This window comes from Pimephales promelas, chromosome 13, assembly GCF_988280905.1.
Source record: "Pimephales promelas chromosome 13, fPimPro1.hap1.1, whole genome shotgun sequence".
In the NCBI taxonomy this organism is placed as follows: domain Eukaryota; kingdom Metazoa; phylum Chordata; class Actinopteri; order Cypriniformes; family Leuciscidae; genus Pimephales; species Pimephales promelas.
Genome location: NC_142781.1, coordinates 4847382 through 4872609, shown reverse-complemented (window position 1 = coordinate 4872609; position 25228 = coordinate 4847382). Strand labels below are relative to the sequence as shown.

At 40.4% G+C, this 25228-nt stretch overlaps 1 protein-coding gene across 5 annotated transcripts; it reads right to left on the bottom strand.

Moving 5' to 3' along the window:
* Positions 1–1486: 1486 nt before the first annotated feature.
* lrp11 (low density lipoprotein receptor-related protein 11) lies at positions 1487–15763 on the bottom strand. Of its 5 annotated transcripts, none has more exons than XM_039664294.2 (9): positions 14983–15763; positions 12978–13135; positions 9014–9155; positions 8234–8359; positions 8010–8156; positions 5436–5606; positions 4765–4821; positions 3083–3178; positions 1487–3005 (listed from the first exon to the last, which is right to left on the bottom strand). In XM_039664294.2, exons 1-9 carry the CDS (start codon positions 15572–15574, stop codon positions 2851–2853), a joined length of 1644 nt encoding a protein of 547 aa, XP_039520228.1. In that variant the 5' UTR covers positions 15575–15763; the 3' UTR covers positions 1487–2850. The 5 variants fall into 5 exon arrangements, with proteins under 5 accessions (XP_039520228.1, XP_039520229.1, XP_039520230.1 ...); XM_039664295.2 differs by having other exon boundaries at positions 4765–4818; XM_039664296.2 differs by lacking the exon at positions 4765–4821.
* Between the last annotated feature and the right edge of the window lie 9465 nt (positions 15764–25228).

Sequence of the window (25228 nt, the reverse complement as noted above, 5' to 3'; positions counted from 1 at the left end):
GTCGTTTGAGGAAAAAGCAGAGACGAAAAGAAAATGTGAAGAACGCCGAAAGTTGAGTAGGATAAATATAGGGTTCACCAAACTTCAGCGAGATCTGGGACTGAAGACCGACGCTGACACGGCTGACTTTTCGTTGAGCAGGTAAACATTTATTTGTACTCTTATATGGTGTGACGTGTTACATAAATAGCTTTTTATCAGTCTGAAAACTTGCTAATGCTGCCGGTCGGCATTGGAATGTTAGCTGTTTAGCATCACCTGTATCACGGTTCAAAGTAAATATATTTCTTGAAGTGCTTGAATATATTGCAGTATGCCTAGCGGGTTTCTGTTCGAGCCGATCGGAATTTCAAAAAGATGCGCTGTATGCTGCTATAACAATTACTCAAAACCTTAGCAATACTATTGATATCATACTTATGGTGGTGGGTAGTGTAGAACATTTCATGTGTTGCTAATCTTGCGTTGGCGTGATCTCAAACGTGTCATTCCGATGATGACAACTTGATTGAGTGACGTTGTTCAATTCGTTTCCCTGTGGGAGGGATCAGGTAGCAGAGGGGAGGGGGGTGTGTGTGGAGAGGCGGGATGAGTTTTTCAAAACTTCCCTCCCGTTTCAGGCTCTCTCGACCGATTTTCAACATCGTATACTACAGCTTTAAGACTTTATTGTTGTAATGCACAAATGGCTGACTACAGTACATATGCACCGTCTCTACACTGTAAATGTAGTCTTTTATGACCGAGAATAACACAATCTAGCCCCACTTATAGGCATCCAACCCTAAACTAACTCTTATTAAAGCAAGTTTTTGACGTTTCAAATTTATACAAATGAACTTTTTGTTAAAGGTATGTTTATAGCAGCCCATAGAACCGTAAATGAAATTTGGCACACAAATAAAAGACAGTTTAAACATTTACCATAGCAAATTTGGTCTCTTTCTAGCCTAGCGCCTCCAACGGATCACTCTTACGTATGCTAATGACGTTTGTACAATAAGGCCTAGAAGCTATAGACTGCATGCCATGATTTCATTACTTTTTTGAAAATTGTCCTAGACATTTCATCAGATCTTCACCAAATTTAGTCAGATGACAAAACTCTGAATCAACATGCACCACTGCAAAATGTTCTATTAGTGACATCATTATGATCACAACTTTTATTAATCACTTTAATGAGATCATTGTTTCTGTCTAAATGAGCACATGATATTAGCTAACTGTATGATTTATATTATCTTATTGCATTACTTTGAGTCACCTCTGATAATAGATCACTCGTTTAATGTAGATACATGCATTTTCTGTAAATCTGCTTTGAAAAACGACATTTATTGTGAAAAGTGCTATACAAACAAATGTGAATTGAATTGAATCATTGTTAGACAACGCTGGCAAACTTTGGTTTTTCGCGCACATTCATGTATGCACAATTAATCACGTGACTAAATCCAAACCAGAAGAAAAATGGATACTCATATACTTGGTCCACATTTTAATTGATTTTTTACAATGTATTTCTCCAAGATTATTCAAATATAATGCGATATTTTTTACAATCATATATAGTTTCAAAACATTTGAGCACAATTACACAAATTATACAGACTAGTATTTAATATCACAGTTAGCCATAAAAACCACATTGAAATCTTTCCAAGTGCAGATATTTTCTGATATAAGGCCATATTTTTATGTCATGGTCTGTTTTTAATTGTAAAATTGCAATCTAGAACTTTTAAGATGGCACCAATACTTCTAATAATTCAACCTGTATTCCCTGGTCTGGACTGAGATTCATAAAAAAACACAAAGTCAAGCACATGATCATGTAGGATACAGAAACGGTTGATGCTACTAAGGCTGAGCACATGTTCCCGAATTACACAGAGAAATGTTCAGATCCTGCAAGTCTCATCTACGGTCACACAGAAGCATCAGGCTTGTGGTATATCATGCTGCACTAAAAAAATAAAGCTAAATCCAAATTCATTCACATGATTGATATTTAATTCAAATTTTCAAGGTATTTAACCTATTTTGGCGTACTATATAGGAAAGATGTGTCACTATCAACAGCAGAAACACTTGCCAATAATCAATATCTCAGTGGAAGTGGCCGCTGCTTTCGGACCCTCCCCTGGTCGTGTGTTCAGTAGTGTGTGTTTCCTCCCCATCTCAAGCTCCTGCACCAGCCATTCGGAAGATCATACTTAAATCACAGCGGAAAGTCCATACTCGGGTGATTATGGGTAATTACTAGCTGCTTTACAACTAATAACATTCAGAAATTGCGTTTGAATTTAATAAGGAGCCACACATAAATAATATTACAAAAAAAATTGAAAATGTATTACATTTATTATTATGATTGATTAAATAAGTGATGTAAATTTTAGGGTGTGAAAAAGAGAGCAGAGATTTTAGACGTGTATGATGCGTGTCACTCTGAAACATCACTGTCCTTCACGGACTACCTTTCACAACTGTCTTGGTAACTAATGTAAAATCTTTCTGTTCAGTTCAGACAGTTCAGAATTCTGTTCAGACCGCGGTCGCATTAGAAACATCTGACCTGTATATGACCTGTAGATCCGAAGTTAAAAAGATCAGATTGCATGTGGTTTGTGCCGTTCACACTGTCGGATCTGAGTCACATGTGAGCAAAAGAAATCAGATTTGGGCCTGATGTGCATGGAGACTAGGCTGTGGCTGTGCCTTCCGCACGGCTGGGCTGAGACTCCTGCTTTACACTCTTTTCACAACTAAAGCATCCGCTACGTCACACACTCATGCACAAACAGTGCATCAGATTGGAGGGTTGATTGACAGGTGGCGGTTCTGCTACAGATACATGCCGTTGATGAGGTAATCGGACTCTTCTGTGGTGAGAGGCAAAGCTTTCTTCAGTCTGCGACCCACAAGCCAGACTCTGCAGCCGGCCATCAGCAAGAGCAGAGCGCTGATGATCAGACCCAGCGTCAGCGGGAGGATTGCACCTGCACACACACACACACAAAAGTATAAGTGACGTGTCACGTGTGTGTGTGTTTGGGTACTCATGAAGTAGGCGCACCTGACTCAGGGGCCGGGTGTCCCTCAAGCACGCGGTGTGTTTTCGCCGCTGGTAGGGAGTTGTGCGGCTCTTCCTCACGGGCCGAGGCTCCGGCAGCTGCACACACAACGCAGACGTTCATCATCACACGCCCACTTCATTTCATCAAAAGCAAACTTAAAGGGATAGTTCACTTTGAAATTAATTTTTGGTATGTTTTAGCTTATCTCAAGGGCATCCGAGATGTAGGTGTCTTTGTTTCCGCAGTATTTTCAATTTTAATATTTTTAGGTCAAACCGTTCTAGTCTGTCAGTTATATAATGGAGGTCTATGGTCACCACCTCAAAGAGCATGCGCAGAGAAGGCCAAATTAAACATGATTTAATGACTCGTCAATGTAAGGACACATTGATGGTCTAAGACACGAAACGAGCGGTTTGTGTGACACCACCGCCTTCAGATCAGATCACTTGGACGTGACTGTGATTACAAGAGGTAAAAACGATATAAATACTGTTCGTTTTCTCACACAAACCGCTCGTTTTGTGTTTTAGGCCATCAATGTGTACTTACATTTACGAGTCATTAAATCATGTTTAATTTTGACTTCTCTGTGCATGCTCTGTGAGGTGGTGACCATAGACCTCCATTATATGACTGACAGACAAGAACGGTTTGACCTAAAAATATCAAAATTGAAACTACTGTGGAAACAAAGACACCCACATCTTGGATGCCCTTGAGGTAAACTAAAACATATCAAAAATTAATTTCAAAGTGAACTATCCCTTTAACACAAGGACAATAAAGAGTCTGACTACCTTGAAAGCTTGTTTCCGCCACAGAATAAAACTTTTTATCTCACAATTGCGAGTTATTAAATCAGAATTGAAAGATATTAGAGAAAATTAACCTTTGGTCTAATGAAACATTGGAACCTTGTTGACCGTTCTCTGAGATTTGTTTTCATGATAATCGAATGTAAAGAGTTTTATCTCTAAAATTGTACTTTAGCGTATAATGCTAGTAATGGGGGCATTTACTAAGTAAAAAGAAATCGCTAGTTTATACCACTAACAAGGCTCAATATAGCCCCACACTAACATAATGAGGGTCCATACATGCAAAACGAAGCATTGAGAACTCTGTAATTGTACCGACCGTTTAATAAGAAGATACTTTATAAAGACAGTCCAGAATTTACTTATTAAATGCCCCCATATACTAGCGTTAAACACTAAACAGTTTTTAGAGATTAAACTCTTTACATTTGATTATCATGAAAACAAATTTCAGAGAACGGTTGACTATGTACTGAAGTTTTATGAGACCAAAGATTCATTTTGCGACGGAATTCTCCTTTAACATGTTATTCTGAGAAAAAAAGTCCCAATTGTGTGGTATAAAGTCAGAATTGCGTGATATAAAGTCGCAATTGCGTGTTATAATTTTTATTTATGAATCTTTTTATTCTAATTTTAAAACAAGCTTCCATAGACTACCCTAACGGAAGTCACACACAAAACAATAATGTACATGAGACACGCATGGTTGAGGTTAACAGTACATGTTGTTCACTTTGATTTTCACTTTAAGGGGAAACTATATTCTTCTTTGAAATCAAGGAAATCACGGAGTGAACATACATTAGATTTACACTGTTTGAATCATCTGAAACAAGACCTGATGTTGCTGTACATACATGTGTGTATTGTCCTGCTGGGTAATGGAGTTGCGGTGGCCTGATGTTCTGTTACTGCTGAAAGATGATCATTTTTAGAGTCACAGCATTCTCAATTGAATACATTTTATTGAATACATTTAATCAGCTGATTTCAAAACTCTGCTTCATGAAGCTTCGAAACCTTTGTGAATCTTTTGTTTCGCATCAGTGGTTCAGAGCGCATAGCAAACTGCAATAGTGTCACGTGATTTGAGTAAAAGAGGCTCTGTTACGTCATAACCGTTTCGAAATGTAGACGTCTTTATTAAACTTTAGTTTAATTGAAGGGAATAATAGTAGTTAATAGCCTCTAATAGACCTGTTTAGCTGATCCAGCCTTGAAAATAACAAACAAGCCCTGAAAATTGCTAAAAGAACACATTATACAGGCATTTGAAATTGTATTTTAATAGATGATTAGTTATTGCATTTGAAAGATTTTACTTTCAAGAAATGGGTTTGGAAGAGGTTGTTTAATGCATATTTGGCCTGAGTTTGTGTGGCATTTCCACTGATCTGACCAGCAGGGGTCACCAGTGATTCAAACGCTTTAAAACAGGGAATCATTTTGCGAAGCAATCGAATCAATTGATTGGAAACTTTGAAAAGCTTCGTTTCTCCCATCACTATCGAAGGTGTTCAAGTCTTACGTGGTTTCTGAATGCACTCATTCACACAATCAGACTTCTGGAGGAAGTTGTTGTGGTTTCCTTTGCAGCCGCCGTACTGGAAGTGCAGGCAGTCTCCCGTTTCAGGATCATAATACCAGCGCGGGAAAACCCCTTTACACGGGCCGGCCACTGGGGGCGCTGCACAGGGATCTGGCACACACACACAGACACGTTTGCTCTCTACACACTATCAAGTGTCTAGATATAAAAAGTGTTACAAAAGTAACACGTTACAGTAACATATTACTTTTTGCTGTAACGCAGTAGGGTGAAGGCCTGTTCACACCGGGACGAATTTTACGTGTTATTCGCCGACGTTTAACACCTCGTGACTAAACAATGGGCGCCAATGTAAGTGTGCACACTGACGCGTAAAACGCCACGCGTAAAAGCGTAATTTAAAAAAAACCGTCTCGGGTTCGTTTATTTAGTTTGACGCGTTGCGTCAAAAACTATCCGACCAATGAGATTGGCGCTTTTGCTCACGCGTTTGGAGCTTCTGAAGTTACAGTAAAACATAACTTGGGGGCACTTAAACACAAAACGGTCTTGCTGAGCACACATATGGAACGGAGAAGAAGATATACGCCAAGTGAAAAACGCGTTGAAAAACGCTGACGAATAACGCGCTTATATTCGACTGCTAGAAGTCGAAGGGGAGGGCCTTAAGGCATTACTAATCAATTTTTCAGTAATTTTTTACTCGTTACATGTTCAGTAAGGCTTGTGTTACAAAAGACTTTTAGTTTTAATTGTAAAAAAACAACCAAGATTATGAATTTGTCAAATATAGCAAGGAGACATTTGAATTGTTTATTAATAAAGATGAAGTTCATGATGCTGACTCACGATCTTCGCAGTAGGCTAGTGCGCGCCAGAGAGAAATGCACATTTCATTTCATAAGCAGAGAGCAGTCTGTTTTCTTTCATTTTGAATTGTTCTGTTTACAAGTAGACATTTCAATATAGATATATTTTTCAGGTCAGTGGAGTAGGCTATACTTATATACTGTTTATACACTATACACATTAAATATTTATGAGACGCGCTCCAGCACGCCCCAGCGCCTTATCTATAATTGTCTGCTTTGTACTTCTTAAAGGCAATTGGTTGATGAAACATTGATTAAAATTAAGATACAATTAATACTAAATGAAATTCACTTTTAAGAAAGTTTTAAAGCAGTCTTTTAGTGCCGCTTCAGAGCGGTCGCGTCTGTAACATTGTTTTTTCCCTCATAAATGCGAACACGAAAAATAAAATAAAATGAATATTTTATGTTCTATGGAGACTGGAGAGCCAACCCTTCCTCATCTGATTTGCAAATTACAAAAAATATATTTTGCCTCCTATTTTTTTGTCACGCATGAATGCGTGTCTATTCCCTTAATATTATAAATAAAACGTAGACTGATATTTTTCTAATATCTGGAGTCGTTTAAGGGAGTCGCCTATGTGGATAAACATACGTTTCAATACATTATGTATTTTCTGAGAATTTATATTTCAAGTTTTGACTGCAAATGTCATATCCATAATGCTGGACTTCCCAATTTTAATTAATTTATCCTCAACTAGTTTTGTGGTGTAGGTCTACATATTTTATAATGTTAATTTCAAATAATACTAATAGTAATTTAAAGATGTGGTAGCATTGGATCTGGATGGTAAGGAGAATAACGCTGGGAGTTGGAAGAGGTGTGTCGCGATTCTGCAGGTTCGTGGATCCGAGTGCGGCGAATCACGATTTCGGTTTCATATTGCATATCGTTACAGCCCCAATGTTAAGTTCTACTTCTGTATAGTTATTTTGGTGAAATTAACTCGAAAGTAAATACATGAGTAATGTAACGCATTACAATTCTGAGACAGTAATATTGTAAGGTAATGAATTACTTTTAAATAACAGTAACAAGTAAACCTAATGTATTACAGTTTGGAAGTAACTTGCACAACACTGGATATAGGCCACATTTACACTGCAGGTCTTGATGCCCAATTACGATTTGTTGACTATATCTGATTGTTTCTTTTAAACGTGACCTATATCTGATATCTGGATTTACATACACACTTGGTGAAACAACCCAAGGTTAGCCTAACATACTGACCCATAAAATCTTAGGCCAAAAAGAAACTAAAAATGGTGCAAATTGCAAATAACGCAGACCAAATGATATTACAAGTTTTTGCGTTTCTTTAAAGGTCAGCAAAACATTTGTCTCTTAAGCCGGAGAAGAACATATAGAGCTCTTGTTGCAGCTTTGGCATTGAAAAGAGTCATGTGATCACGGCTGGTGTCCACCCGAGTTGATATCCGATTCATATCAGATTTATTTCCATATATAAATGAAGCCTGGAACCGATCTGAGAATATCGGACGCTTGTTACGTTCGTGAGTCATATCTGTGCCACGGAATTGGGTCACTTGAACCATGTAATGTAAATATGGCCATAGACAGGCTTTGTTAAGAGAATGGAAAGGAAAGGAGTGGATGAATTCTGAACTCATCATGTGTGTGTGTCTTTGATTGATGTATTTTATGCATTACCGTGGTCGCTGAAGCCATAATGTTGGTGTTGCGCAGGTTTAGGGCTGTCAGTGAGCTGTATCTCTGATGCCGTCTGCGCTCCTGCTTCAGTGTTTTGTATATCTGGCCCATGTTTAGACGAAGGGTTGGACTTGTGACCAGTATCAACTATAAAACAGACCAAACACTTTTATACATCTAAAAATAATTGTGGTACTGAAAAGGCTTTTGAGAAGACGGCATACAGTTTTGGCAGAAATCTTCATCTGATCGGTCAGGGCAGTGTTGCTTTCCATCGCAAGCATAACCGATGTCGATACAGCAGCCATCATCACACATGAACTGATACCGAGAACAGTGACCTGTACACACTTCAGAAACACACACACATCTGTGTCACTTCCATACAGATTCACGTTTACAGTTCATTAATACGCACCGGGCAATTAGAACAGACATCAGAACAATACGGTAAGAAACCAAGACAATAAAAACTCAAACTCAAAGGTCATATACTATGATTAAACAAATATTGTTTTACAAATAATAATAATAATCAAAAAGTGGACTAATTGACTAGTCGATTAGTGAGGTCCACTAACAAGATTAGATTATTTCCCTCTTACTAGTGTTTTAATTTCTTGCGGATGTACTGTATTTTTAAGGGGGTGAATTTAGAATTGCTCAATTATAAAAGCAACAATATGCAACTTCCCCAAATCCATGTTCATATGTATGTACACAGCTTGTATGTATAGGATACACATATACAAATGTATCACATTACACATTGTTTCGAACCATTGTTTCATTAAACGTCCCTAAAATATCCATATTACTTCTCAGCGGACCATGTTTGCATGCACACCACTATTATCTCGAAGAGGTCATGAATTGTGAAATCAAATTTTACTTGACCTTTTGAAACACATAGAAACTCGCATAGAAAATTACAGAAGTAATAATCCATGTTTACATGCAACTGTGAGACAGTTTTGAAGGAAGATGAGCCAGTGATGTCTGACCTTGAGAGTTTGGCGCAGGGGCGAGCACACTGACCGACACGTTGTCCGAGCTCTTCTGTCCCGCTGTGTCGGTGACGGTGATCTCAAACGTGTAAATCCCTTCTCTGAGACCGCTGAGTTTCAGCAGGCCTGGGTGAGACACCTGAGGGTGAGTAAATGATGACAGAATTTTCATTTTTGGGTGGAGTATCCCTTTAACACTTAGGTCCCGGTGTTACTCAGATCTACATGTAGCGGTCTCTCTCTGCAAAGGTGCATTACTCTCACCTGACACACACATACAACACCTAATTTGTATGATAATTTGTACATAAATGTGACCACATGTGGAGAGAATCGATGCCTTTCAAGTCAACACAATCACTCGCGATACAGACAGCTGTGTTTGCTGTAAAAGTGTTTAAGTTTTGCCACATGATGCAGTGATTCCTCGGTAACACTGCAGAGATAAAGCAACTGGAAGTCTTAAGGGGTTAGTTCACCCCAAAATGAAAATTAAGTCATTAATTACTCACCCCCATGCTGTACCAACCCCGTAAGACCTTCGTTCATCTTCGGAACACAAATAAAGATATTTTTGATTGAATCTGAGAGCTGTATCAGTCCTACATAGACTGCCTAAGGGACTGGCTCTTGACGGCCCATAAAGTCATTAAAGAAAATGTTTAAATATTCCATGTGCCTACAGCGACTCAATTATACGTTTATCAAGCGACAAGACTACTTTTTGTGCGAAAAAAACATAAATAACGACTTAATTCGACTATTCTATTACTTCCTTATGGGCGCATGCGCGAGAACTGAGACGAGGACGTTCTCATTCGTCTACTTCTTGTTACCGGCTGCTCCGCTTAGGAGTTTTACCGCCCCCTACCGTATAAAATGATGATGCATATATAAGGCGCTCCGGATTATAAGGAACACTGTCGTTTTTTTTAGAAGATTAAAGGCTTTTAAGTGCACCTTATAGTGCGGAAAATACGCTAATTGAAAAGCGTATGTACAGCGCGCATCTTCCTCTGCTTGTAAACAGAAAGTTTTGCGCTTCCAGCTATATCAGCACATCATCTTATACGGTAGGGGGCGGTAAAACTCCTAAGCGGAGCAGCCGGTAACAAGAAGTAGTCAAAGGAGAACGTCCTCGTCTCAGTTCTCGCGCATGCGCCCATAAGGAAGTATTGGAATAGTCAATAAAGTCGTTATTTATGTTTTTTTCGCACAAAAAGTATTCTCGTCGCATGATAAACGTATAATTGAGCCGCTGTAGGCACATGGAATATTTAAACATTTTCTTTAATGACTTTATGGGCCGTCAAGAGCCAGTCCCTTAGGCAGTCTATGGAGGACTGATCCAGCTCTCAGATTAAATCAAAAATATCTTTATTTGTGTTCCGAAGATGAACGAAGGTCTTACGGGGTTGGAACAGCATGGGGGTGAGTAATTCATGACTTAATTTTAATTTTTGGGTGAACTAACCCTTTAAGGCCTGTTCACACCGGGACGAATTTCGCACGCGATATTCACCGACGTTTAACGCCTCGTGACTAAACAATGGGCGTCAATGTGAGTGTGCACACCGTCGCGAAAAACACCACACGTAAAAGCGTCATTTTTTACAAAACGCCTCAGGTTCGGTTTTTAGTTTGACGCGCCACGTCAAAAACTATCCGACCAATGAGATTGGTGCTTTTGCTCACGTGTTTGGAGCTTCTGAATTTCCAGTAAAACACAACTTGGGGGCGCTCAAACACAAAACGGTCTTGCCGAACACACATATGCAACAGCGAAGAAGATATACGCCAAGTAGCGTGGCCGTCTACACAGCCAGGAAGAAATAAGACGAGAAAGATGCAAGGCAAGATAAATGTAGAGCTGCTGTTCTCGTTGGTGCTAGAACATACAAGAACTATATGACAAACGCGACAGTGACTACAAACATCTAAATAAAAGAGAACTGATATGGAGTGGTATTGCAGAGCAAATTGGCGCCATCTAATGTCAGGGAATGAATTTGCATGTTCGGCTCGGCTCATTTGTCAGCGAAAATCGCTTGGGTGTGAACACAAAACGTGTTGAAAAACGCTGACGAATAACGCGCGCTGATATTCGTCCCGGTGTGTACGGGCCTTTAGTCCGAGACCTTTCTGTCCCTCCATTGGAAATGCGTGTACGGTATACTGTCCTTGTCCAGAAAGGAAATAAAGACATCATCAAAATAGTCCATGTGACATCAGTGGGTTTAAAGCATCAAAAATACATTTCGGTCCAAAAATAACAAAAACTACGACTTTATTCAGCATTGTATCGTCTTTCGGTTCTGCGTCCGTGTATTCGGGTTCAAATAAATATGGCTGGGCAAAAAAATGCAAGTCTTCCTCTGTGTGGAAATCCTCAGACACGTTTGCGAAGATTGTTTTGTACAGCGTGCGTCTCCCTAAGACTGTAACCGAAGCTCAGCCGCACCAGACGCACGTCAGCAGCATCAATGAACCCACAACAAAACCGGAAGACAATACAATGCTTAAAGGGTTGATGAACTGAGAAATCAAATTTTCCTTGAGCTTTTGACATCTAAGAGGTCATCATATTATAAGAATATCCTGTAAGTTTCAGAACTGAAAACGTCCTTGTTAGTCCAATAAAAGCTTTTATTGACACCAGCCTCTGAAAACGTCTCGTTTTTAAAAGTGGGGAACTATGACGTCGAAGGGGTTAAAACACCAGCCCCGCAGAAGAAGATCAACACCTACTTCAACACGGCCGGTTTAGCCCCGCCCACCGATTCGTGCGTTACACGCATAGCTAAATTATAGCCTAACATACATGCCTACCTCCTCGTGATGACAAACCGGATCGATCAAACGAGCAATACAGAATATTGTGCAGCGCCTGGTTGTGGAAGAAGACAGTCGCTGCATAAGCTTCCTCTGGATTCCAATAGGACTTCATGGATAAACTTTATTTTTAATGACGTTCCAGCTGATGAGGGTAAAACATCGTCGTCTGTTCGCTTCATTTCACTGAGGATTGTCCTGTAAACAAGACTGGATTTGCAGACCGATTAAGAGTAAAGAACGGTGCTGTGCCGTCTATATTGGATCTGACAGGAATTGTGCAACACACGGACTCTGGGTCGAACATGTATGGGCGAATCCGGTTGCCATTTGACAACATTGGACGTTTTCCCCCCACGTACACACGGGTGAGTTAAACTCATTATAATATGCAAAACTGTTCTCCACTCACAGCAGTGGGCATTTCTTTCCAAGTCTTCAGTGCGACACGCCCATAAAAACCGAACGTTTTTCAGGAAGGCTCACAACTTGGGTACAAAATAGCCTATTACTTGTTCATTTTGATGTTTTTGAATGCAAAAACCAAGCGAACGTCATAAATTGACCTCAGACAACAATATAATAAATTTAAAAAGCCAGTTCATGACCCCTTTAAAAAAGTCGTAGTTTTTTGTTATTTTTTGACCCAAAATGTATTTTCGATGATTCAAAACACTCTAACTAACCCACTGATGTCACATGGACTACTTTAATGATGTCTTTATTTCCTTTCTGGACAAGGACAGTATACCATAAACACATTTCCAATGGAGGGACAGAAAACTCTCGGACTAAATCTAAATATCTTAAACTGTGATCTGAAGATGAACCGAGGTCTAACGGGCTTGGGACGACATGAGGGAGAGTCATTAATGACATCATTTTCATTTTTGGGTGAACTAACCCTTTAAGCAGCACAAGCAACAAAGTTGTTCTGACTTCAACTAATGCAAATGAGTAGTGATACAATATGTGTTGAGCACAAATGGGAGTGCCGTATGACATTACCACTGATTCAATCTAGCTGGAGAAGCAAACATTAGTCCAAAAGCAGTAGTGCGTCGAGGGTCTTCTGGTCACACAGAGCGAGTTTTGAACTTAGAGAGAGGACTGACTACGGCAGGTTTACCTTCATTCTGACGGAGGGGTCTCCTTTCACAAGAGCCCAGTCGTACTGTGTGATGCGATGGTCATCGGTGCTGTCTCTGCCGTCCAGCACCGCCCAGTCCGTCGGCAGCTGCACCACCAGATCCTGACCCGCGTCGCTGCGGGGCGGCTCGTCCACACCTGCGGGACCCCGAGCCGGGAACAGACATTTCAGTCAAGTGTCCTAGTTGAACATAGTCAAATGGAAGGTAACATTTTGTTTGTGTATGCCCTGAGGATGGTTGTATCACCGAAAGCTTGGCATTAAATTTGGCTTGAAGGACTCAAGTGTGCAGACAATTTGTTCTTTTGGTTGTCAAGTGTAACAAAACAGAAATTATTATTTTTTTGGTCGCACAGAATCGATAACGTCCGGACCTGCAGGACCAACTAAAGAACTTTGACTCATGCATCATATCTGATCGACAGATCAAGACAGTGGTTCGTAATTGCTTTTTCTATTTAAAGGCAATAGCCAATTTGAAACCAATTCTGTTTTAACATGCTATATAAAAATATCTGTGGGGTATTTAAAGCTAAAACTTCACATAAACACCCTGGGCACATCAGAGACTTATTTTACATCTTGTGAAAAGGGCATTTTACCACCCCTTTAAGTGAACTCTTTCACACATTGGATGCAGAGAAGGAAACAAGAGTTTCTTGAAAGTCAAGTTTAACTTCACAGGATCCTCTATAGAGTCTTGCACTTGTGAACATTGACACAATTGGTTTATAGAAGAAAACTCTCTTCCATCTTCCAGACCCCGGCAAAATCATGGTGTCACAAAGAGACTTGTCTAATCAAACGCTCCCAGCTGCAAATCCCAGACGCATCTGACTAAAACTGCATATAAAAGCAGTCAATACACATCACACAGTATTTAGGCCAGGAGAATCAAATTCAGACAGTGCAAATATTAATATGTCCTATTTGTAAAACAATGAAACTGTAAAAATAAACACGTTATTTTGTTTTAGATGTATTTTGACTACATTTAAATGTGCACTACTACAATTGAAATGTTTGGGGTCTTTAAGATTTCTCTCACTAATGCTGTATTTGATACTGTTGTAATACTGTGAAAATATTGTTAGAAATGAAAATGACTAATTTGTTTCTGTGATGGCAAAGCAGATTTGTCAGTCTCCAGTGTCACACGACCCTTCAGAAATCCTTCTAATATGATGATTTGCTTCTCAAGAAACTTTATTTATTGACTTATGCTGCCTTCATGTGCTATCGGAAATTTCATCGTGATTAAGAGCTCACCACATTCAATCGCGTTTGTTGTCGGAAATAACAGGACTCATGGATGACACCATGAGTTTACTCTCACCTATTTATTTATTTATTATTGTTCCCCATAATCATCAACATTATAACAAATAATGGCTTGAAATATCTCACTGTACTGATATAGTTTAACATTTTAATTTTAATTACTAAAATAAATTAACTTTTGCATAATATTCTATTTTTTCGAGTTTCAACTGTAGACCTATTATGCTTTGTTAAAGAAATAAAAAGGAATTCAAGCTCTCTCTCTCTCTCTCTCTCTCTCTCTCTCTCTCTCTCTCTCTCTCTCTCTCTCTCGTTATCCCGGCCTCAATGGTTTTTTTTTTTTTTTGTCAACTGTTTATAATTCTATTATTGTTGCTTAATTCTGTTTTGAGTTGTAACCGGTATCTGATTTTATATATGTTCAATAAAAAATAAAAACAACGGAGAGACCCTTAGCTATATCATTATAATATGCTGATTTGAAGCTCGAAAAACTTTATTTCTTGACTGCCGCTCATCGCATTCACGTGCTTTTGTTGTCGGAAATAAAGTCACATAATCCATATCATTATGCTTATTTGCTACTCAAAAGTATATAATTATTACCAATGCTGAAAAAAACAGTTGTTCTGCCTCATATTTCTGTGGAAATCACGTCGTCATTTTTGGCATGATACGTTCAACTACAACTGGAGAAACCCACCCTGCATTAGGGACTCCTCCCCGATCCCGTAAGCGGGTCCCCCCTCGGCTGCAGTGTCGGGACGGCCCGGTGCAGCAGAGGGGGCTCTAGTGCTGTTATCTGCCCGGCTGTAGGTGCTGAAGCCCGGCTGGAAGGAGAACGAGCACACACTCCTGCCCCCGGAGGTGCAGTTGAACAGGTAACAGCGCAGACTGCCGTCCGGCTGCGTGAGCTCCTCTTGGATGATGGCATCAGTGCAGTGCGGGTGCGCGCAGCAGGCGTGCACGCAGTCCCTCCAGCTGAACACGCGCGGCGGCGCGGACAGGAACGCGCCGCCCTGCTCGATGGACGCGCTGGCGCGGATGATGCGCTCCTCCTGCGCCTGAAAGCCCCTGACACAGCGATCCCCGTCCCCCGCGTCCCCCCTCGGGCCCGGCTCCTGCTGGAGCTGCTTGCGGAACTCCTCCAGCAGTTCCTCCACGCCGGATATTTGAGATTTGAGGTCCGATGTTGGAGAGGAGGAGCGCGTCATCAGGACCGTCCTCGTCACGCAGAGAAGAAGAGAACAGATGAGCGCTCGCTGGACATGATGATGAAGCGCACAACGAAGCATTGTTGCGCCGTAAACGCTCCTTTCTCACGGTGGAAACGATCGCACGCTTTCTCTCACATCCTATTCGAGACTCAAAGTGTCAGTTTACGACGTAAGAATCGCTGTTTTGCGCATTTTAGAAGAGCAGCACGAAGCACCTGTCGTCTCCACTGGCACTGAGCTGGAATCAGCATTGGTAAATGCAGTGTTGAGTTGTGGAGTTCCTGCAGGGGGCGCTCTGTGGCTCACACTGACGTGCTATCGAGATTTCCTACTTCCCACTTCTGAAGTCGTGATTACGAGTTCGTCGCAAGTTCTGAAGTCCAATCACCTGTATTTATATAACGCTTTTAACAATACAGATTGTTTCAAAGCACCTTTACAGTGATAACAATGCAACAGTGTTTCTGCTTGTACAGCAGATCTAGAAAAAATAGTGTCTGAGTCCAGCTTAATTAAGTTCAGTGATGGTTCATTTTTGTTTGTATAAAAAGTTATGAAGTTCATTTATATGTGTAGCCATGTATTCTGGAGAACAGTGATTTCATTGTCCAGCTCAATTCAGTTCTCATATAAAGTCAATGCACATTGATATTGTTGAATAGGCTAATTGTGTCCCCAAAGCCAAAGGCGACAAAGTCATGCTTTGCTGTCGGAAAGAACGGGAATCATGGAGGACACCAGGTTAATTATTGTTAATTGATTAGGAAAATCTAAAGCCAAAATGATGAGAGTCTCATTCACTGAAAACCCAAAAAATCAAAAAATTCACTATCTATAGTTAGCTTGCTAATTCTGTAATTTCTGTCAAAGGTTATTTTTGCTGTGTGTAAAACATAGGCCTACGCTTAAAATGATTATTCATGAATATAAATATTAAAGGGGTCATGAACTGGCTTTTTAAATATTATTATATTGCTATCTGGGTCAACTTATGACGTTCGCTTGGTTTTTGCATTCAAAAACATCAAAATGAGTAAGTAATAGGCTATTTTGTATCCAATTTTTAGCCTATCTGAAAAACGCTGGGTTTTTATGGGCGTCTCGCACTGAAGACTTGGAAGTAAACGCCCACTGCTGTGAGTGGATAACAGTTTTGCATATTATAATGAGTCGCAACGATTCACTTGGGGGAATTTTTTTTTAAAGCCACAATATGTATTTTTTCTGCATTAAAAATAGCAAAAATAACTGTATCTATGTTATATATTTCTGTTAGATATGTACTTACATTATCCCGACAGTTTCCACCAAATTTCAAATACGGAGAAATTTATAGTTTAATTCGAAGACACGGGACGTTTCTTTATTTCCGTTTCGTCGCCCGTCTATGGCGTCATACAACCTTTGACTCCTCTATTTTCTCTAACTTCCTTGCGGAACCCGGCGAAACCGCCAAACACAAAGGGGAACACTGGACTACCGCCAATAAAGCAAAGAAAATGATGAAGAAAAAAAAGTAGTACGTATTTTTATGTGTGTAAATCACGTGCCCGCTCACGAGCGCTGACTCTTAACAGACACACTGTCCCCGGTGCTGCTCGCGCACAAAGCGCTCCCCGTTCACAGTAACCGGGTCGTCTCATTCAAATCAGCCAACTGTTGCTGTTAGCGAGCCGCGCACATTGAATACTCTTATGAGTCAGGCTGCGAATGTACGTGCCCGCTTCAGCTCTCTCATGCTTACTAAATAAACGCCTCACCTCCGGCGCCGCGCACTCACTACATTCCCTTTAGCCTTTAGCACATAGTGGATGAATAACGCAAACCCAGTCAAACGTTTGACTGCAGTATCTTATGTGCTTTATAATCCGGTGCGCTCTATATATGAAAAATATTCTAAAATAGGTCATTCATTGAAGGAGCGTAATATTAATATTTTATATTCGTCTGTATAATAGTTATGGACCACGATTACGCTTTGCCTGCACGTTCTGCTGCTACAGCCAGCTCATTAGCTAAAGCTCAAACGTACCTGAAAAATATGACCCGAAAAGGGTTTGGGACAGGAGAAGCATTACACAGGTAAACATTGGGGTTGCATTTAAAGCTTCTTGACAAGCTAAATCTACAGAGAGATGCCGTATATCCGTATATTTTGTGAAACGACGATGTCATGTCATGAGCTGAGCTGGTTGTCATTGACAGCGACAACAACTCCCGTGAGCCCACGCTCTTTCCCGACGTCATCAAAGTACGTCTTTTGTTATTATTTTAAACGAGTGACCCCTGGTGGCCCAAAATCGCATACTGTACGTTTAAAACGTCCAATGTTGTAAAATGGCAACCGGAATGATTCGCCCATACACGTTCGACCCAGAGTCCGTGTGTTGCACAATTCCTGTCAGAGCTACGATAGACGGCACAGCACAGTTCTTTACTTTTAATCGGTCTGCGTCTGCAAATCCAGTTTTGTTTACAGGACAATCCTCAGTGAAATGAAGCGAACAGACCGACGATGTTTTACCCTCATCAGCTGGAACGTCATTAAAAATAAAGTTTATCCATGCAATGCTGTTGGAATCCACAGGAAGGCAGTGACTGTCTTCTTCCACAACCAGGCACTGCATAATATTCTGTATTGCTTGATAGCTCGATCCAGGTTGTCATCAGGAGGTAGGCATCTATGTTATTTAGCCATGCGTGTAATGCGTGAATCGGTGGGCGGGGCTAAACCGGCCGTGTTGAAGTAGGCGTTGATCTTCTTCTGTGGGGGTGGTGTTTTATCCTCTTTGTTGTCATAGTTCCCCACTTTGAAAAATGAGTCGTTTGCTGGGGCTGGTGTCAATAAAAGCTTTTATTGGACCAACAAGGTACGTTTTCAGTTCTGAAACTTACAGGATATTTTTATAATATGATGACCTTAGATGTCAAAAGCTCAAGGAAAATTTCTCAGTTCATCAACCATTTAATACTTTAACAAGACAAGGTGATGTAGCGGTTGTGGAAATAACTAATGAAGAATACCATACAGTTGATACAGGTACCATTTTTAACTTGGAAACTCGTATTTATCTTTATTCCGAGAGCATGTGAAGGCAGGATTACAACACTATCCAGAAATCAGGACGCTTTTTTCAAAGGATTGTTTTTGCATTTAATCTACTGACCCTTTTCACATTTCCAGGTTTCTCAGAAGGGGAAGTCATCATAGTTGGGTAAACTTCTGTAGCTTCAACTACATTACATATTTTTTTGTGTTCCTATTTGCTCAAGTAGCAAAATAAAAACTCCACAGTGGTGTTTTCACAACTTTCAAAAAAAAAAGAAAAAACAAATAGAGACGGATTGATAACGGCAGCCGGGAGAGAGTAAGATTCCTCCCTCTCCCATGGTCGATGAATATGTAACACCCTCACAGCAGCGTTTACTAGTTTTTTTGTTTTGTTTTTGATTTGCAAAGGTTATATATATATTTCAAACGATGAATGTCATTATATGACCAACATCATTTTATAATTTTTTTATCTTTGTTCATCTGACAGGTATAACTCAGTAACTGCAGCCAAACAAAATATAAAGTAAATAATATGGGTCAAGAGCCCAACTAAAGCAAACACGGATCTCCATAACGGTGACTTAAAAATGATGGTTTTCTCCTTCAGTGATTCTGCTTGTTAACATCAGGTGTCTTCACTAATGCTCAATCAACTACCAAACCAACTAGTTTATGTAACAAGGCAGAATCTTGTTGAATTGAAGTGCTTTACTGACATTGAGTGGATAAGAATAAATTTGATTACACATTTTGATTCAATTAGTTGTGAAGAAGTTACATTGAAATATTACAATCCTGCTGAATCTACAAATGTATATTGTGTTCACATAAAATATTCAAAGTAGTTTAAGTTTACTTGATTTGATTAGATGCATAATGGGTGCTACGTTTAAATCACGTTCATTCAACAATTTATTTGATTAAATCACGTTCATTCAACAATTTCTTTTTTTGAGTGTGTAACGCTACAAAGTTTTAGAGGGATGCTTAGTGATAATCTTAAAACATACCAATTAAATATAAGAGGTCTACAAATTGAAAAGATTATGATACTTATCCTAGATTAAATTATGTTTTGTAATAAAATACATTCAATTTGAAATAGAGGATGGAAACAGCAGAATTCACTGTTTTATGTCCTGAATAAGTCTAAGTAAAATTGAGATATGGAGGGACTAAACAAGTTTTCCTGGTAAGCTGGAGGTTTCTGGGCCGGAGGTTTCTCTGATCTCTCTGGTTCAGTTTTGGGGCTTGATGGTTCTGGTTCCTCAGTTTAAGGATCAACTGCACCTTCTTATCAACTTCCTAGATATCCACACCTAGTTTCTTCTGTGAAGGTGGCTGACACACGCACAGCTAGATTGTAATGTTGACAGAACAGACATAATCATGTAATGAAGTAATACTATAAAAGGATTTCAAAAAGAGAATCTAGAAAATAGTAGCATAGTTTACTTTACCTAGTTCCCTACCGTAGGAGATGAGATCGCCTTCACAATCCTGGCAAACAAGGGAACAAGTGTACCAAGTATTATTAAGCTGCTGGACTGGCAAGACCATCGGGACAACCATGCGAGAACTTGTTTCTTGAAAGGCCACTGAGCCGGAGGGAGAGTTTAGTGTGTCAATTCATGCGGCAAGCCAAAGTCGAGCGGGTCCCATGTGTTGTTGCCGTGATGTGTTTCGTGGCAAAATAAAGTTGGGGAACTCTATTGTGAGCAAAGACACCCTGCAGGTCAAGTTGATTGACTTTGGGCGTGGGGACCTCAAGAGGAATGTTGTATGGTATGCATTATCCCTCAAAGCTGAAAGAGAAAACATGCTTTACTAATCCAGACACCAAAGAGTGGTACGACCTTCCTGAGGATCAAGGGCAAGTACCACGGGAAGTCTGCAATGGCGTGGTCTCTAGTGGCATGGTGATATTGTTTTTTATATTTTTTTATGATGCTGTGAGTGTGAGCCAATGGATTCATTGGAGTCAGAGCCTGGATTACCAAAATGTGAGATGTTCAGCATAAGAAAAGAAGTTTGATTCAAATCATCATACAAGTTCTTCCATATCAGATCTTACATCTTAGGGTCAGATGTCTGAGTGGAGTAGGTGTATAGGCTTCTGGTCATAATCAGATGTCTCTCCCACAGAATCCTGCCATTTGATCTGTAAGGTCTTGCAGACAAGTCTAAGCCTTTTGTCTCGGTCTGGGGAAGATCATTCACCGTAACACAGTCTCATCGTCTGGGACGTCTTTTGACCATACGCCAACATCCGCCTTTTTAGGGTAGCCTTAAACGTCGGTTAGATGATAATCCCGGGCTGTCATACAACTGACGCTTTACCTTTAACCTCAGTTAGGTGACGGGGTTAGCCTGGATGCCAGCCCGAACTCCGCCCACAACATTTTTTGGTCGGGAAGTTCGGTCTGGATTCGATCCATTGAGGAGTAATTATGATCAGGCAAGAAATGAACGGGCCAATCTAATTGCCAGAGCGGGCTTTATACAATGATGGACAGATGATCTGAAAGGACGTAATCGTCACGTTATCAAAGCTCGCTTAACTGTTTTCCCTCAAAGATGACTGCAGCTGGAGAATTGAGATGTATAGATTCCGCTGTCGCGTCTGTTGTAAAATAAATCGACAGTGCATTAATTTTAATAGACAAACAGTGAACTGCAATCAAGGCATTTGTCGATCGGAAAGATATTTTTGGCGTCCTTCCAACATGATTCGGGAAAAGTGTAACTTATTAGCTGGCTCTGATGGTCGTTAAGAAGATGGGACGTAATGAAAAGCCTGTGGTCGTTGTGGTTTCTCCTTTGGTTGCACTCATGGAGAAGTAAGTAAAGAAGCAACACTCGTTATTTAACTTCTAAAATAAATAAAGTTAGGCTACGTTCTGTATTTGAAAACTGCGCTATGCAAAGGAGTTGACTTACTGCATTGCTCTGATTGGTTGTAGGTCTACCGACTATCCAATTGAGTGCAGAGGTTTTTTTTTCCTGGTTCGGTTAAGAAACGCCTCATAATCAAAGCCCAACGGAGCGGTATCAGACTCATTATGATGAAGTCAGGCTATGACGGGGTAGGTTTAGGGGTAGGTTTAGGTCTGGGGTAGGGTTAGGATCTGATAACGTCATCTAACCAACGTTTAAGGGTACCCTAAAAAGGCGGATGTTGACGTATGGTCAAAAGACGTCCCAAGACGTCAGTTTTATGACGTCTTGGGATGAGACTGCGCTGTTCATCACAGCTGGTTTCAGGTACTGAGCCTAAAATCATGTTTTTGTTGTCCATTTTAAATGGGAAGAAAGTCATGTTGACTTTCATTACAATAACAGTAACTCACATACAATTTCTGCACCAGTCTATAAACATGTTGACAAATTCTGGGGTCAGACTACATCTGTAATGCAGACTACACCTGCAATTGTGGAATACACCGCAACCTGGTGGCCGTCAGTCCAGCTGCCAAAAACGCCCACTCTCTTCACGATTCTTCTTTTGAAATCAAAACGGAAACTCGCAGGTAACTGAGTCTGGCGTCAAATTTCCCCCCCGGGTGGTAAAATGTTTAATTGCTGCCACTCAGTGAAATTCATTTAATTGCTTCAAGACTCACACTAAGCAACACACCTGCATTAGTTTGATCGTGATCAACGAAATTCTTAATTATCGATCGTTGATTTATTATGCCCATCCCTACTTCGGTCCACAAGGTCCCTGTCTCGTCTGCACTGTTCACCAGAGGTTCCTGCCATGGCCTGCCCAAAAAACCTGTAATGGCCATCCACATCTCAGAGCTCTCTGTCATGTCCGACCAGTTCCAGATGCCCCAGAAATTCTTGTTAATGACATTCTGCAGGTTTCTGTCTTAAATTGCCATGGTACCAGTGCTTCCAGTTTTATCTGCCTTTGTACCAGAGCTTAACAATGGTTTGTGTAGTGGCTACCTGGCCTTCATGACACGGACATAATGTCTGCTCAGTCTAAGGACCCCTTTACACTGGGCTTGTTCAGTCCGACCCCCGCAGCCTTGGTCTGGTTTCACAACTTGATTTTATCGAACCCTGGTGCGTTTGCGTGCATATTATATTAAACGTGCACGGTAGGTCAATATTGTGATTTTTATTAATTCGTTACTGGTTTACTGTGCATTTGTCACATTAGGTGGTCTTCTGCTGCTTGCAAACAGACTCTTTTGAGGATACAGTGGATTTCCAAATTTGGTGCCCTAGATTTCAAGCACAATGCACGAATACACTGCAGGCTCACTCTTGGTCGTACCCAAGGTAAATCGTCAACACTATCATCCCTTAAAGTGTTTTATTTAACTGAATACATCACAATAAGCTAAAACGCATGCACAGGTCACTTTACTTCCTGAACAAGTGTGCACCCGTGTCCGTGCTGCTTTCACATTTAGCCGGGAGCAACCGAACTCAGACCTCCTCCTCCAGGTACGTACAGCGACATAGGTCAGACGCAGAAGTATACATCAGCCTTAAGATGTTCTTCTCAAAGATGTCCTATACCTAGATGATATGCTCAATATGATTCAAGCCATGGATCCTGGAGGTTTCTATAATGAGGCATCTCAGACATTTTGCTCTATGTAATGTTTTCTGGGGGCCAGAGGTTCTGGCTACAGTGCTCTTTAACCTGACTGCCTAGAGACAAGAGCTTAAAAGTTCCTGACATGGACATCCCAAATGTTCCTGTATGGTGAGTTTGAGCTCCAAAATATATGTGCTTGGCCCTAAAGTTTCCTGCCATATCTGTATCAGTGCTCTTTTTTCTTTAAGAGGTTGCTTCAGTTTGACACTATCTGGGACCTTTTTCTTTTCCAGAGATAGTGCCATGGCATGGACCTGCCAAATGTTCCTGTAATGGCTGGCCCATAGTTTGAGCTTCCAGCTATATTTGCTTGGACCTAAAGTCTCCTGTCATGCCTGTCCCGGTGCTCTTTGTCTTGGTTGCTTCAGTTTGGCACTATCACTGGGACCTTTCTCTCCCACTAGCAGACGGACCACAATCCTCTCACAGATGGGCGCAAAAGCATTTGCTATTTAATCAATTTGCCGCTGGAAGTGAAAATGAAAACTGCGTTGTGCTGAACCTATAGCAAAAAACACTTGCTATGCCTGGTGCTGCATTGCGGAGGTTTATGACAGGGCCCAAAGAGTCTTGGACAGTTCTAGGTGTTTAGATGCCAAGGAATACCCAACCTTAGGAGCAGCTGCACTCAAAACTTTAGTCCCTTTTTCTACCACTTTCCTATGTGAGGGCGGATTTTCTGCTCTGACTGTACTGAAAACAAAATATAGATATCGCCTACAGCCATCACAGGACATGCGTGTTTGTCTGCCCAAAATAATTCCTAGATTTAAATGTGTTGTGTTCAAAGGAGCAGGCACACCCTTTTCACTAATACATTTACCTTGCTAGCCCTTAAGCTAGAAGCAGATTTAAAAAAAAAAAAAAAAAACGTTCTTGAAATTTGTATTGCATGTCTTTGTAAACCAGTAGTACTCGGTTCACAGCTATTCCTCTCATTGCCTTGGCTTAACAGAACCTTTAGACTGCTGTTTTGACATATCAAAGACTTTCTATATTTCCTACACTATCTCACGACCAATTTGTACGAATTCGACGCATGATTAAAAAGTGTCTAATTCGTACGACCTCACTCGTACGAATTTGTACGATTTGTATAAACCCACGTGATGGTTAGGTTTAGGGGCGGGGTAAGGGGTAAGGGGTAGGTCATTCGTACGAATTCATACGAATTGGCTAATTCGTAAAATATGTACGATTTAGCAAAATCGTAGTAATTAGTACGAATTAGACACTTTTTAATCATGCGGCGATTTCGTACGATTTGGTCGTGAGATCGGGTTGATATTTCTGATTTCTTAAAGGGACACTTCACCCATTTGCATTAAGCTTTGTATCTTTAGAAACCCAGTCACATTTCTGGATGGTCATGGTTTATTCCCTTACTTTCCCCTGAGATGGGAGAAATGTTTTACTTCCTGCTTATTATGACATAAAAATCGTCATTTTGCAGCATAATAAGCAGGAAGTCACATTTCATTGAAAATTTAGAGACTACAACCACCCGAACCCTCCCCTGCCTACGGGCTTGTGATGCCATAGCTGCACATCAACCTCAGTGGACCCTGGTTTCGTTGTTTTCCCCCTCCAAACCAAGATGGCCAAGGGTCAGTCAGAAATGCCAACTTGCTCTGAAATATCCACCCATTCCTTCTTTCATAGGAGACTGAATGTAGCATCAAACAATATCTAATGAGTCATCACAGTCACATTTTCCAAGTTTTGATTTTAGATTGAGAGAAAATTCAGATTAATCTGTCAATATTGGACCTCATGCATCGATGGTTATATTAGCTACAATTCATACTTATACTGTGAATGTTGTTTTTAAAAATACTTAATCTGCAGTAACCTTTTTTCACTGTAAATAAATGTGTTTGTATTATTAGAATGTAATTTATTAATGTAATGCGTTTCCCACAACACTGCCCATTTCAGATGAGATGGAAATTGTAATTGTATTGATTGGTTTGTACACACATTACTGTTATTATTGTGTTATGTTTAATACAGTATCTCTTCAGTTTAAATAAACACAATGCTGTCCTCTCAAGTGGAC

What these genes read in the sequence shown, in the direction of transcription:
- lrp11 (XM_039664294.2), bottom strand. Translation starts at nt 15,574, where the DNA reads ATGCTTCGTTGTGCGCTTCATCATCATGTCCAGCGAGCGCTCATCTGT. An exon ending in CAGCAGGACAATACACACAT is followed by an intron (nt 3,179 to 4,764) that starts GTATGTACAGCA and finishes TTGTGTGTGCAG; the next exon opens with CTGCCGGAGCCTCGGCCCGT. An exon ending in ACACCCGGCCCCTGAGTCAG is followed by an intron (nt 3,006 to 3,082) that starts GTGCGCCTACTT and finishes GTGTGTGTGCAG; the next exon opens with GTGCAATCCTCCCGCTGACG.